At 59.7% G+C, this 14,796-nt stretch overlaps 1 protein-coding gene across 1 annotated transcript; it reads right to left on the reverse strand.

The window, feature by feature from the left end:
• Positions 1–1,021: 1,021 nt before the first annotated feature.
• On the reverse strand, positions 1,022–14,280 carry IGLON5 (IgLON family member 5). The gene is made up of 7 exons (XM_065419934.1): positions 14,096–14,280; positions 11,512–11,744; positions 9,704–9,823; positions 7,591–7,722; positions 7,308–7,428; positions 1,612–1,766; positions 1,022–1,122 (listed from the first exon to the last, which is right to left on the reverse strand). Exons 1-7 carry the CDS (start codon positions 14,278–14,280, stop codon positions 1,022–1,024), a joined length of 1,047 nt encoding a protein of 348 aa, XP_065276006.1.
• Positions 14,281–14,796: the final 516 nt, after the last annotated feature.

Here is a 14,796-nt window from a genome sequence, read left to right on the forward strand (position 1 = left end):
GAACTAAGGAGATTCTCAAGCCAAACCCAGTGTGAATTAGGAGAAGTCTCAGCCCACAAAACTTTGTGAACTAAGGACATTTCTAGCTTCAAACCTGTGTCAACCAGGGCCAGTCTCAGCCCCCAAAAGGTTGCAAACTAGAAAAATTCACAGCCTCAAACCTGTGTAAACAAGGGTCAGTCTCAGCGCAAACATTTTTGTGAATTAAGGATTTTCAGTCCAAAAAACTTTGTGAACGAAGGGTGTTTTCAGCCTCAGACCTGTGCAAACCAGGGTCATTCTCAGCCCCAAAACTTTGCAAACTAATTAATTCGCAGCCACAAACCTGTGTAAACAAGGATCAGTCTCAGCCCAAAAACCTTTGCGAAGGAAGGAAATTTTCAGCCTCAGATCTGTGTAAACCAAGGGAATTCTCAGCCCGGAAAACTTGGTGAGCGAAGGAAAATCTCAGCCCGGAAAGCTTCATGAAATCAGGAAATTCAGAGTCCAAAACCTGTGTAAACAAGGGTCATTCTCAGCCCAAGAAACGTTGTTCGCTGAGGAATTTTTCAGCTCCAAACGAGGGTAATTTTCCACTCGAACACTCCGTGTGGCACAGACAGGCCCAGCTCCCAACATCTGCAAAAGCCAGCAAAGCTAACTGAGAACCGCAAACTCTCCCAGAGCAGGGGAACAACCCCTCACCACAAGCCCTATTGCGGGGCCCCCCACGGGGCACAGAAGCACTGGCCGTTAACCCTTGAAAGCCCTGTGTCTTTGCAGGTCAGTTTGTTTGTCCTTTTAGAACAAGTCCGGCTGGAAGTGTCTGGGATGAAAGTGACGGGAAATGGCCGTAGAAAGAAATGCATATTTTTTTTTTTGTCGTTTTTTTTTCTTTTTTCACGTTTCCCTCACAGTGCTGGGGTTCTCGATAGGATTTGTTTCTTTGTTTTCTCTCTTCGTCTCTCCCGGAAAGGAGAAGGTCTCTCTGGCGCGCTCTCCGCCCGAGCCTCCCCTCCTTCCGCCGCGTCTGCCGAACACGCTAGATCTTAAACAGGAGAGTCACAAAGGCAGACGACAGCAAGCCCAGGAACAAGGGGGACTCCATCCCGGTCACGGCTACGTTTTCCAGAGAACCGGGGCCTGGCGAGAGAAGAAAGAGGATTTCAAACCAGGAACAAGACTTTCAAGGGCCTGGGGGCACCAAGGGTGATTTTCAGAAGCATTTGAAGTACTTCACTGGCCTTTAGCGTTTTAGAGGAAGGTGGTTTAGATTGGGGGGGGGGGCGGGAGCCAGGATTCCTGGGTTCTGTCCCTGGTCTGGGAGGGGAGTGGGGTCTAGTGGTTAGAGCAGGGGGGCTGGGAGCCAGGACTCCTGGGTTCTATCCCTGGTTTGGGAGGGGAGTGGGGTCTAGTGATTACAGCAGGGGGGCTGGGAGCCAGGACAGTCTATCTAAATGTTACTATACCCCATGGGGGGATTATGGCTGGGCCAGTCTTGAAAGATAGAGGGCAGGGCTGTTGGGGCCAGTGGTGAAGAACAGTGGGCGGGGTCTGTGGGGAATGGTGGGCGGGGCCAGCGGTGAAGGACAGTGGGCGGGACCAGCCATTGTACAGGGCAGGGGGACGTACGTATCAGCCGCAGGCTTGCATTGGAGACCCCCAGATTGTTGGAGGCCAGGCAGCTGTAGTTCCCATAATGCCGAGCGGTGACGTTGTCGATGAGCAGCATGGAACGCGTGCGCTCATTCCGGATCCGCAGCCCCTCGAGGCCCCCGAAGAGTCTGCTGGGTCGGGGGCAAAGAGGGGGGAGCATTACAAGATCTCACAGTTTCACACCTGGTAGGGGATTTATCAGCAAACCAGCATGAAACACGACAAACTACAGAAGCGTCTGGGCTAGAGGGGGCTGCGGGTCGGGAGTGAGGGGCACCTGACAACCAACCTGACAAAGTAACAACCCACCGAACAACCGTCCCAACAACCCCAAACCAACAACCGATCCAACACACCAACAACCAGCCCAAGAACCAACCTAACCAACAAACAAACCACAGACCCAGCAAACAACCCAACCTGCCAACAACCAATGCACCAAACAAAACCAGGAAACCACCAAGCAACCCAATAGATCAACCAACCATTAAACTAGCAACCACCAAGAACCCTGATATCAAACAGCCAACTGACCAATCGACAAGGAACTCAGGTGTCAAACAACAATAGTAGCCTACAAACCAACAATCAACCCAACAGCCAACCAGCCATCTGAATAAACCAACAATCAAATGACCCAAAATACCAACCATCAACCCAATAACCATACCAACAACCAACTCAACAAACCATCAATTCACAATCCCAACAACCAACCCAACACACCAACAACCAACTCAACAAACCATCAATTCACAATCCCAACAACCAACCCAACACACCAACAACCAACTCAACAAACCATCAATTCACAATCCCAACAACCAACCCAACACACCAACAACCAACTCAACAAACCATCAATTCACTATCCCAACAACCAACCCAACACACCAACAACCAACTCAACAAACCATGTGTGATAAATAAAAGGGGGGGGGAGCTCCCTTTGATGGACACCCAGCCAGCCAGTTAGCTGTAAAATCCCTCTTGGTCTGTTCCCTGCTTGCTTTACCTGAAAAGGGTTAAAAAGTCCCCCAGGTAAAGAAAAACAAGTGGGCACCTGACCAAAAGAGCCAATGGGAAGGTAGAACTTTATAAAATGGGGAAAGAAACTTCCCCTTTGTCTGTTGGTCTCTCTGGGCTGCAGGGACAGGAGCAGCCATGCGAATAGCAGCAATGCTGTGTAAGGTGTGAACCAGGTATGAAAAATTATTTTCCATACCTGGAAGGAATCATTGGGACTGGGAATGTTTAAATATACGCGATCAGGTTTATTTCTTTATTTTGGCTTGTGGACCCGTCTGTGCTAACCCCGGATGCTTTGGTTTGCTTGTAACCTTTCAGATGAACCCCCAAGAAAGCTATTTTGGGTGCTTGGTTTTTGGAATTGCTCTTTTAAAATCTAGCAAAAGCCTAAATTCCAGATGTTTTTTCTTTCTTTTTTGTTTTTAATAAAATTTACCTTTTTTAAGAACAGGATTTGGATTTTTGGTGTCCTAAGAGGTTTGTGCCTATGCTGTTTGATTAGCTGGTAGCAGCAGCTAATTTCCTTTGTTTTCTTCTCAGCTCTTCCCCGGAGTGGGGTGAAAGGGTTGAGGGTGCCCCACAGGGAGGAATTCCCAAGTGCCCCTTCGTGGGTCCAAGGGGTTTTTTGCATTTGGATGGTGGCAGCGTTTACCAAGCTAAGGTCAGAGAGAAGCTGTAACCTGGGGAGTTTAATACAAGCCTGGAGTGGCCTGTATGAATGTTTAGAATCCTTGTGGGCCCCACTTCTGCACTCGAAGTGCCAGGGGGGGATTCAGCTCTGACATGGTGGCAGAAGTGGGATCATTTTGAACCAGAAGCACAGCCCTCAGGATTTTAAAAGGACACATTTTTCCTTTTGGCTGCTTGAAAGTCAGGGAGGTTTTTTTCCCTTCTTTTCTTCTCTTTGCTGCCTGAGGGGGAACAGGCCAAGGGATCAGCCTGCAAAGTCAGGGAGTCCAACAAGCTGTTTATTTTTCTTTTCTTTTCTAGTTTCGTGGCAACGAAATAGTTAAGCTAGAGTAGGGCAGCCTGTGCATGAGGTTGAGGTCAGGCACGGAAACCCTAGAATGACCAGGTTTCCCAAAGCGGCACGGCACAGAGAAGTCAGACCCAGATCAAGCCCAGACATCCAGCTCCATGACGGGAATGCAGGGAGGGGATGGGGGAAAAGGGGACTTCCCAGGAGGGAAGGGTCAGCTCTCCCCCGACCGAGATCCCGGTGCCAAGCTGGAGGGATGCCCTTAACGCAGACTGAGTTCTGACTGCGGAAGACAGGGATTTCTTCCTACCGATGATGCGCTGGGAAGCGGAGGAGAGGAGACAGGCGAAGCGCTTGGAGGCGGAGTTAGAGCTGAAGTGCTTAGAGTTGGAAAGGGCTAAGCCGTAGCCCTGACAGTCCTTCTCCAGGTACCGCTCCCCATGCCAAGAAATTCCCCACATACAAGGGAGGCGATGATACAGAGGCCTTCTTAGAAAATTTCAAAAGGGCCTGCCTTGGGTACAGCCTCTCTACAGACCAGTATATGGTGGAGCTGAGACCGCAGCTCAGTGGACCCTTAGCAGAAGTGGCAGCTGACATGCCTAAGGAACACATGAACGGGTCCGAATGTTTTAAACACAAGGCCAGAATCAGACTGGGGCTAACACGCGAGCATGCCCGTCGGCGGTTCAGAGCCCTAAGGTGGAAACCAGACGTGGCATTTTCCCGACACGTCCACCACATTGGGAAAAATTGGGATGCCTGGATATCAGGAGCAAGTGTTACATCTCTGGAGGATCTGTCTCTCCTAATGCAAATGGAGCAGTTCTTAGAGGGTGTTCCTGAGGAAATCGAAAGGTACATCCTAGATGGGAAGCCCAAAACTGTAACCGAGGTGGGGGAGATCGGAACCAAATGGGTGGAGGTGGCGGAGAAGAAGAAAGCTAGTAGCAGTTGGTGCGGATACCAGAAGGGGCAACCCGAGACAACCCCCACCATTGGGGTCAGCCCAAAGCCCCACCTCACAAGGAGGAGACCTCCACACAGCCATGGAGACCCCCGATGCCCTCTTGTCCCACTACCTCACTCTCCAACCACCCACCTCACCCCAGCCCACAGTCAGCCGGGCGATGCTTCAAATGTAATGAGCTGGGGCATGTAAAGGCCAACTGCCCCAAGAGCACCAGCCGACTGCAACTCATCACCCCGGGGTCCCACCGAGAGCCTTCAGGCCCAGATGCCTCACAAATACCCCCAGAGCGAAGGGAAACTGTGAGTGTGGGCGGGAGGAAGATTACTGGGTGGAGAGACACTGGAGCACAGGTGTCGGCTATCCGCCAATCCCTGGTGGACCCCAAATTCATTGACCCGGAGGCCCAAGCGACGGTGCAACCCTTTAAGCCAACTGTTTTAACTTGCCGACAGCCAGGTTGCCTGTCCAGTACAAGGGCTGGTCAGGACTATGGACTTTTGCAGTCTGTGACAATTATCCCATTCCCATCTGCTGGGAGAAGACTTAACCCACCACGTGAGGCTAACAAAACGGGTGGGGATAGTCACCCGCAGCCAGGCTAAACAGGCCTCCACAGCTAACTCCATTCCTGAGCCTCCTACAGGGACCCAGCCAGAGGTGGTGGAACCAGACCCCAGACCAGAGCCTATGGCAGCGGTTGTAAATCCAGTTCCTGGGACCCAGCCAGAACCAGCCCAAGGATCGGAACTGGGGGAAGCAGTCAGCACCAGAGCTGTGCTTGCAACCCCACCCGAATCAGGGGAGCCAGCACTAAAGGGGGCCACAGAGCCTGCACCTGCCACAGCAGCTACACCGGCGCAAAAGGCTCAACCGGAGCCTGAAATACAACTGGTGGAGAGCGGTTCACACTTGACAGAGACACCCCCCAGCACCTGCATTGCTTCCAGTGGGACCAAGCCCAAGTCCACAACCGAGCGAGGAACTGATGTCTCCAGCATCAAGGGAGCAGTTCCAGGCAGAGCAGGAAGCGGATGAGAGACTCAAGGGAGCTTGGACGGCGGCACAGAGCGATCCACCGCCTCTTAGCTCTTCTAATAGGTCCATTTTTGTTATAGAAGGAGCACTCTTATACAAGGTGACCCTTTCGGGTGGGCACAAGGAGGACTGGCGTCCTCAGAGACAGTTAGTAGTTCCAACTAAGTACAGGGAAAAGCTCTTGAGCTTAGCCCACGATCACCCTAGTGGCCATGCTGGCGTGAACAGGACCAAGGACTGTTTGGGGAAGTCCTTCCACTGGGATGGGACGGGCAAGGATGTTTCTACCTGTGTCCGGTCTTGTGAGGTGTGCCAACGAGTGGGAAAGCCCCAAGACCAGGTCAAAGCCCCTCTCCAGCCCATAACTGAGGTTCCATTTCAGCGAGTAGCTGTGGATATTCTGGGTCCTTTCCCTAAGAAGACACTCAGAGGAAAGCAGTACATACTGACTTTCATGGAGTTTGCCACCTGATGGCCGGAAGCAGTAGCTCTAAGCAACACCAGCGCTAAAAGTGTGAGCCAGGCATTGGCAGACATTTTTGCCGGGGTAGGTTGGCCCTCCGACATCCTTACGGATTCGGGGACCAACTTCCTGGCAGGGACCATGAAACGTCTTTGGGAAGCTCATGGGGTGAACCACTTGGTTGCCACCCGTTACCACCATCAAACAAATGGCCTGGGGAGACACGGAGCAGCCATGCTAATAGCAGCAATGCTGTGTAAGGTTTGAACCAGGTATGAAAATTCAGCTTCCATACCTAGAAGGAATCACTGGGACAGGGAATGTTTAAATAGACACGATCAGGTTAATTTCTTCATTTTGGCTTGTGGACTCCTCTGTGTCCTCTGGGTGGTGGCAGCATTTACCAAGCCAAGGTCAGAGAGAAGCTGTAACCTTGGGAGTGTAACACAAGTCTGGAGTGGCCGGTATTAATGTTTAGAATCCATGCAGGCCTCCACCTTCTGCACTCGGAGTGCCAGAGTGGGGAATCAGCCCTGACACCATCAATTAACTAACCCAACAACCAACCCTGCAAACCAGCCACCAACCAACTGACCAAACATACCAACAACCAACCAACAACCGACCACCTACACAAACCATCAATCAACCAACCCAACAACCAACCAACAACCGACCACCTACACAAACCATCAATCAACCAGCCCAACAACCAACAACCGACCACCTACACAAACCATCAATCAACCAGCCCAGCAACCAACCAACAACCGACCATCTACACAAATCATCAACCAACCAGCCCAACAACCAACCCCACAAACCAACTGACCCAACAGATCAATACCAATAATCAACCCTTCAACCAACTCAACAAACCAACAGCCAACCAAGTCAACAAACCATCAATCAACCAAGCCAACGTACCAACGATCATCCAACAACCAACACAAAAACCCAGCAACGACAGAGAGCCCTGGAAAGGGGATTAAATCGTTCCTGGAGGAGACTCTCACAGCTCAGATCTCACTGGGAGGGGAATTTTGACATTCAGTCTACCACAGATCACATGATGCTGCATGGCCAACGAGAGGCCAGAGGGTCGCTGATTGGACGTCAGTCACCCCTGGGGCAGGCCAAACGGGGCCCGTTCTTGGAGGGGGTAGGCGTGGCCGGGAAGGAGGGTCACTCACTGCTTGTCATCCTTGAACCACTCGAATTCGGCAGGGGGCACGGCCATGGCCTCACATCTCAGCAGTGCCGGCTTCCCCATGGGAGGATAGGCGTCCTTCACGTCCTTGATGGTGGGAGGGTCTGAGAGGAGAAAGCGAAGGAATTAAAGGAGAGGAGCTGGCGCCCCCTAGAGGGGAAAGGCCCCATATTCCATTGCCTGCCCCACTGAGCCAGCCAGTCTCCGCCTTGAGGCTGGACGGGAGCCGGCGCCCCCTAGAAGGGGAAGCCCAAAGGTTGACTCACAGTTGACTGTGATCAGGACCCTCTTGCTGTCGGCCAGAGAGACGCCGTTGGCCGTGACGCACTCGTATTCCCCGGCCTGCTGCCTGTTGATCTCGGTGATTTCCAGATATTCCCCTTCGCTGGTGAACCCGTCTATGTGTGGGGAGGAGATGTGGAGCGGGGGGGAGACAGACACAAACACAGACTTACACACGAGAAAAAAACACACAACAACACAACAGTTATCAATACCTCCTGAGGTACGGCCACCACCTGCCAGTGCTGGGCCAGCAGGGGGCTGCGGGTCGGGAGTGAGGGGCACCGGCCGAGCTGCATGGTGTCGGGGTACCCAGGGGGCTGCGGGTCGGGAGTGAGGGGCAGCGGCCGAGCTGCAGGGTGTCGGGGTACCCAGGGGGCTGCGGGTCGGGAGTGAGGGGCACCGGCCGAGCTGCAGGGTGTCGGGGGTGCCCAGGGGGCTGCGGGTCGGGAGTGAGGGGCAGCGGCCGAGCTGCAGGGTGTCGGGGTGCCCAGGGGGCTGCGGGTCGGGAGTGAGGGGCAGCGGCCGAGCTGCAGGGTGTCGGGGTGCCCAGGGGGCTGCGGGTCGGGAGTGAGGGGCAGCGGCCGAGCTGCAGGGTGTCGGGGTGCCCAGGGGGCTGCGGGTCGGGAGTGAGGGGCAGCGGCCGAGCTGCAGGGTGTCGGGGTGCCCAGGGGGCTGCGGGTCGGGAGTGAGGGGCAGCGGCCGAGCTGCAGGGGTGTCGGGGTGCCCAGGGGGCTGCGGGTCGGGAGTGAGGGGGCAGCGGCCGAGCTGCAGGGTGTCGGGGTGCCCAGGGGGCTGCGGGTCGGGAGTGAGGGGCAGCGGCCGAGCTGCAGGGTGTCGGGGGTACCCAGGGGGCTGCGGGGTCGGGAGTGAGGGGCAGCGGCCGAGCTGCAGGGTGTCGGGGTGCCCAGGGGGCTGCGGGTCGGGAGTGAGGGGCAGCGGCCGAGCTGCAGGGTGTCGGGGGTGCCCAGGGGGCTGCGGGTCGGGAAGTGAGGGGCAGCGGCCGAGCTGCAGGGTGTCGGGGTACCCAGGGGGCTGCGGGTCGGGGAGTGAGGGGCAGCGGCCGAGCTGCAGGGTGTCGGGGTACCCAGGGGGCTGCGGGTCGGGAGTGAGGGGCAGCGGCCGAGCTGCAGGGTGTCGGGGTGCCCAGGGGGCTGCGGGTCGGGAGTGAGGGGCAGCGGCCGAGCTGCAGGGTGTCGGGGTGCCCAGGGGGCTGCGGGTCGGGAGTGAGGGGCACCGGCCGAGCTGCAGGGTGTCGGGGTGCCCAGGGGGCTGCGGGTCGGGAGTGAGGGGCACCGGCCGAGCTGCAGGGTGTCGGGGTGCCCAGGGGGCTGCGGGTCGGGAGTGAGGGGCACCGGCCTAGCTGCAGGGTGTCGGGGTGCCCAGGGGGCTGCGGGTCGGGAGTGAGGGGCACCGGCCGAGCTGCAGGGTGTCGGGGTGCCCAGGGGGCTGCGGGTCGGGAGTGAGGGGCAGCGGCCGAGCTGCAGGGTGTCGGGGTGCCCAGGGGGCTGCGGGTCGGGAGTGAGGGGCAGCGGCCGAGCTGCAGGGTGTCGGGGTGCCCAGGGGGCTGCGGGTCGGGAGTGAGGGGCACCGGCCGGGCTGCAGGGTGTCGGGGTGCCCAGGGGGCTGCGGGTCGGGAGTGAGGGGCACCGGCCGAGCTGCAGGGTGTCGGGGGTGCCCAGGGGGCTGCGGGTCGGGAGTGAGGGGCACCGGCCGAGCTGCAGGGTGTCGGGGTACCCAGGGGCTGCGGGTCGGGGAGTGAGGGGGCACCGGCCGAGCTGCAGGGTGTCGGGGTGCCCAGGGGGCTGCGGGTTGGGAGTGAGGGGCAGCAGGTCGAGCTCCTGTCTGATTCCTCCATGACAGCTCTAGGTCCCCCCCAGCCCCCGCTCCACCCGGATCCCCTCTGTCCTCAGCCCGCCCAACCTCCCTCCCTCCACATCCTGGCAAATCCCCCCCCCCCCCCATCTCCCCCTGCCCTGATCCACCCCCCCATTGTCCCCTCCCCCAATCATCCCCCGCCTACTCCTCCCCTCCCCCTCCTCTCTCACCTTCCCCCCCATCTGCACATCGCCCCCTCCCCGGCCCGCTCCCTCTTACCTCTCAGCTGTCTCCAGGTCACGGTGGGCTCTGGTTTGCCCGTGGCCATGCACAGCAAACTCACGTCATTCCCCTCGTTCACCGTCACGGCCGAGGAGATGTTCGTGATCCGAGCCGGCACTGCGGGAGGTGGGGGGGGGGGGGCACAGGGGAGAGCAGTGAGAGCAGCGCCAGCCTCCGACCTCTGGGGGCGCCCTCCTCTCTGAGCCCCCCGCCTGGTGCTAGGGGTTGACCGAGTGGGGCTGGTACCCAGACGCCCCACCCCAGAGGTGGCCGCATCTCAGAGCCAGGCGAGGGGTCCCTGTATAACCATCCCCTGTGTCCCGCCCAAGAGGTGGCTGCATCCCAGCACCAGGCGAGGGGTCCCCGTATAACCAGCCCCTGCACCCCACCCCAGAGGTGGCTGCATCCCTGGGCTGGGTGAGGGGTCCCCGTATAACCAGCTCCCACGCCCCACCCTAGAGGTGGCCGCATCTCAGAGCCAGGCAAAGGGTCCCTGTATAACCATCCCCCATGTCCCGCCCCAGAGGTGGCTGCATCCCAGCACTGGGCGAGGGGTCCCCGTATAACCAGCCCCTGCACCCCACCCCAGAGGTGGCTGCATCCCAGGGCTGGGTGAGGGGTCCCTGTGTAACCAGTCCCTGTGCCCCACCCCAGAGGTGGCCGCATCTCAGTGCCGGGCGGCGCATGGGGTGTTAACATTGGACTCCCCCCTCCCCCCCATGGGACAATTTGGTAGAAAAGCCAAAAAAAGCCGCCCCTTGACGTGAGTCTCCCCTAGCCCCGCTAACAAGGCCCATTGTGCGAGCTGATTGGCCGAACGACGAGGGCCGCAGCCAATCAGGGCGAAGCGGCGAACAGCTGCGGCAGGGACCCCGCAATTGTCCCCCCCCGGATCTAATCAGGCTCCATTGTCCCCACTTCCTGGCGCCGCGGGCACCTGGGGGGGCGGCAGCTGAGCCGGCAAAACCTCCAAACGGTGCCTGGCTCCAATCACGTGGGGCTGGGTCTCCAGGGCCCCCTGGCCTGGGCCTGAAATGCAGCCAGCTCTGGGGCGGGGCGCAGGGGCACTGACGTCCCAAACTCAGCCCCAAGTGACAGGGTCCTGGGCGGGGGGCGGGGGTGTCGCAGGCACTAGGGATGGACACACACGTGGGTCCAGCACCAGCCCTACAGCAGGAGACAGCCCTGCCCCTGCTGGGACCCTTGACCCACCCTCTCCCCCAGCTTCCCCATAGATCTCTGTGCAGCGCCCCCCATGGCCCATCCCCCATCCCCCACCACATGCACCTGCCCCCTTCCCCAGCTGCCAATCCCCCCTCCCCTCTCGGCCGTGCATTGCTGGACAGACCCCCTCTCCCCCGCATGACGGCCCAGCCCCCTCCCCCTCCTCTGCCCCCACCGGTCCTCGCTCCTCCATCTCTGCCCATCCCCTCACCCCAGTCACTGCCCATCCCCCCTACCCGTCCCTGCCCAGCCCTACACCCCCATCCCCCCATCCCAGCACATCCCCCCACCCCCAAGGCCCCCAACCTCCTCTCCCTGTCCCTGCCCATCCCAACCCCATCCCCATCTCTGCCCATCCCCCCACCCCAGTCATTGCCCACCTCCCCCACCTCCCGACCCATCCCTGCCCAGCCCCACACCCACAATCCCCCATCCCTGCCCAGCCCCACACCCCCATCCCCCAATCCCAGCCCATCCCCCCACCCTCCTCTCCCTGTCCCTGCCCATCCCCACAACTCCAGCCCCATCACTGCCCAGCCCCCCACCCTCTGCCCCAGCCCCGCCCCTCCCCCGCCCCGTACCGTGCACGATGAGGTAGACCTGGGCCGTATGGGGCTTGGCCTGGGTCTGGAAGGAGCAGGTGTACAGCCCCTCGTCCCACACGTCCACGCTGGCGATGACGATGCTGAACTCGGCCGGGCTGTTGGTGAGCAGCTGGACCCGCGGGTCGATGGACCACTTGTCGTTCCCGGCGTACAGGATGTTGGAGCGATTCAGCCAGGCCACCCGGGTCACCTCCTCGTCGATGGAACAGCTGGGGGCAGAGACAGCGGAGGCTGCGGGTCAGGAGTGAGGGGCACCGGGGAGCCCGCGGCTGGGCTGGCAGGGGGCTGCGGGTCGGGAGTGAAGGGCACCGGGGAGCCTAGGGCTGGGATAGCAGGGGGCTGCAAGTCAGGAGTGAGGGGCACTGGTAGAGCTGGGAGGGGGGATGCCAGGGCTGGGCTGGCAGGGGGCTGCGGTCGGGAGTGAGGGGCACCGGGGAGCCCGGAGCCGGAATCCCCCGTTGCCTCTCAGCTCTGCTATGGTGCGGCTGTGAACCAGCTCCCCCCCAGAGGTGGCTGCATCTCAGCACTGGGCTGAGATAAAAAACCTTGATGGAGTTATTGGAGCTGGGAGCCAGGACTCCTGGGTTCTATCCCAGGCTCTGGGAGGGGAGTGGGGCCTAGTGGTTGGAGCAGGGAGGCTGGGAGCCCGGACTCCTTGGTTCTCTTCCCAGCTCAGGAGCAGTTGTGTGTCCAGACCCAAGGAAGGTGAGATGTCGGAGCTTCTACACCTCATCCTCACTCCCGACCCACAGCCCCCTGCCAGCCCAGCCCTGCCCCCCCCCCCCCCGACTTCTGCCGGTGCCCCTCACTCCTGACCCACAGCCCCTTGCCATTCCTGCTCGCTTCTGTCTGTGAGCCCCCCGGTCAGCAGAGTGAGATTGAATTAGGGGGGCTGTTTTCTCTTCTTTAATGCCACAATCACTAAATAATTCCAGCTCTCAGGGGATCCAGGAGCCAGCAGCCGGCAGCTGCAGGACGTGAATTGGACAGCGCTCGGCCGATCACACTGTGAGATCCGCAGGGACCGGGGCGGGGCTCTCCCCTGGCAGTCAGGGCTGGTCCCAATGCCCCAGGGCGGCGCTAGGGGGCGCTGTGCTGTAGGGAGCGGGGTGGGGGCTCTCCCTGGCAGTCAGGGCTGGTCCCGATGTCCCAGGGCGGCACTAGGGGCGCTGTGCTGCAGGGGGAAGGGTGGGGGCTCTCCCCTGGCAGTCAGGGCTGGTCCCGATGTCCCAGGGCGGCACTAGGGGGCGCTTTGCTGCAGGGAGCAGGGTGGGGGCTCTCCCCTGGCAGTCAGGGCTGGTCCCGATGCCCCAGTGTGGCACTAGGGGGCGCTGTGCTGCAGGGAGCAGGGTGGGGGCTCTCCCCTGGCAGTCAGGGCTGGTCCCGATGCCCCAGGGTAGCACTAGGTGGCGCTGTGCCGCAGGGGGCGGGGCGGGGGTCTTGTTCTAAGATCTGTGCGGGGGAGGAGGAGGGCGGGGGTCTGGGAGCGCCCCCTGCTGGGTGTGTGTGGCTCACAGCCTGTGTTTGACCAGCTCAGTGTCAGTCGGGGGTGGGGGTGGGGGTGGAGGTGTGGGGGGAGTCACAGACAATGTTAGGGGCCGGGGAGCCAGCCTGGCTGGGGGGGGGCAGGGGTGTTGGGAAGGAGATATGGGGTTGGGGGGCCCTGCGGGGGGCTGTGTGGGCTACCCCTTCAGCACCCACCGTGAAGCCCCACTCCCAGCTGCCCCCCACCCCACTTACCCCCAGGATCTAGGTCAGCCCAGCCCCAACGCCCCAGGGCAGAGCTGCTGGGAGGGCTGCGGCGGCTGGGGAAGGGGGGGGGGGGAGCCGGATCTAGGTCAGCTCTGAGCATGAGTCAGGCTGGCTGGTGCATTGCAGGAGGGAGCGGGGGTAGGGGGCGGGGGAGAGAGAGAGAGACAGGGGTGTGTGGGGATAGATAGATAGATAGATAGCTAGATAGATAGATAGAGGGGGTGGATGGGGATAGATAGACAGAGGGAGAGTATGGGGATACATGGATAGATCACAACTTTTCACATCCCTTCCTGGGGCTCTGAAAAGGACCCACCCACCGAGGGTCTCTGGTCCGGGCACTGTAGCACTCAGCTTTTACGGTCGAGTCTCTCCGATGTGGATTGTTACTATAGGGTCTTTGGGCAGTTATTGTTAGGGTCTCTGAAGCACAATTGATCATCGCCGGGTTTCTCATCCGAACCCTAATGTTGCACATGTTTGTTATTGTAGGGTCTCCATCAAAACACGCTCAGATGAACCCTGCTAGTCCAGCCCCGGCCTGCCCCCCACCCCAGCTCTGCCGGTGCCCTTCACTCCTGACCCGCAGCCCCCTGTCAGCTCAGCCCTTGCACTGAAGCAGGGTTTGGTGGGTGTACCTAATCTGGCTTTTTGACAGCATTATTTGCTTCCCCCCCCGTGGGGTGAGTGGCATTAGGGGGCGCCCTGCTGAGGGGAGTGGGTGGGGGCCCCTCCAGCAGGGGTCAGCAGGGTCAGAGACACCCAGCCTCACCCTCACAGCGCGGGGGCCGCTCTGGCAGGGTCTCACCTCAGAATGGCATTGTCTCCTTGACACACGGTGTAGTTGTCGGCTGGCTGGTTATACTCCAGGCTCCGCACCAGCAGTCCTGAGGGCAGAAAGAGAGAATGGATGAGATAATGCGTGGGGACGGCTCGCCCAGTGCTGAGATGCAGCCACCTCTGGGGTGGGGCAACTGTGTAACAGCCGCACATAACACCACACAGGGCTGGTTCCTCCAGTGCTGAGATGCAGACACCTCTGGGGTGGAGCACGGTGGCTGTTTAATTCACAACAATTCAGTACAATTTCAGGTGGGAAGTGAATGAAAATCTCAGTTTGAGGATTTAGGGAATCTGAGTGGAATCACCCCAGCTGGGGTTTGGCCCAGATCCCCGTATTCAAGCCCTGCCCTTTGGAGGACATGCTAGGGCCTCTGGGAGCACAGCGCCCCCTAGTGCCGCCCTGGGGTATCGGGACCAGCCCTGATTGCCAGGGGAGAGCCCCCCGCCCCGCCCCCTGCAGCACAGCGCCCCCTAGTGCCGCCCTGGGGTATCGGGACCAGCCCTGACTGCCAGGGGAAAGCCCACATCCCGCCCTCTGCAGCACAGCGCCCCCTACTGCCGCTCTGGAGCCCCCTGGAATGTGAATTCAGCTGAGGCCAGCAGGAGGCGCTGCCCCCTACGCACAGGCCGCTCTGATCCCAGCCCCATCGCCCAGCACCCGTCCGG

The sequence above is a fragment of the Emys orbicularis genome, chromosome 20, assembly GCF_028017835.1.
Source record: "Emys orbicularis isolate rEmyOrb1 chromosome 20, rEmyOrb1.hap1, whole genome shotgun sequence".
In the NCBI taxonomy this organism is placed as follows: domain Eukaryota; kingdom Metazoa; phylum Chordata; order Testudines; family Emydidae; genus Emys; species Emys orbicularis.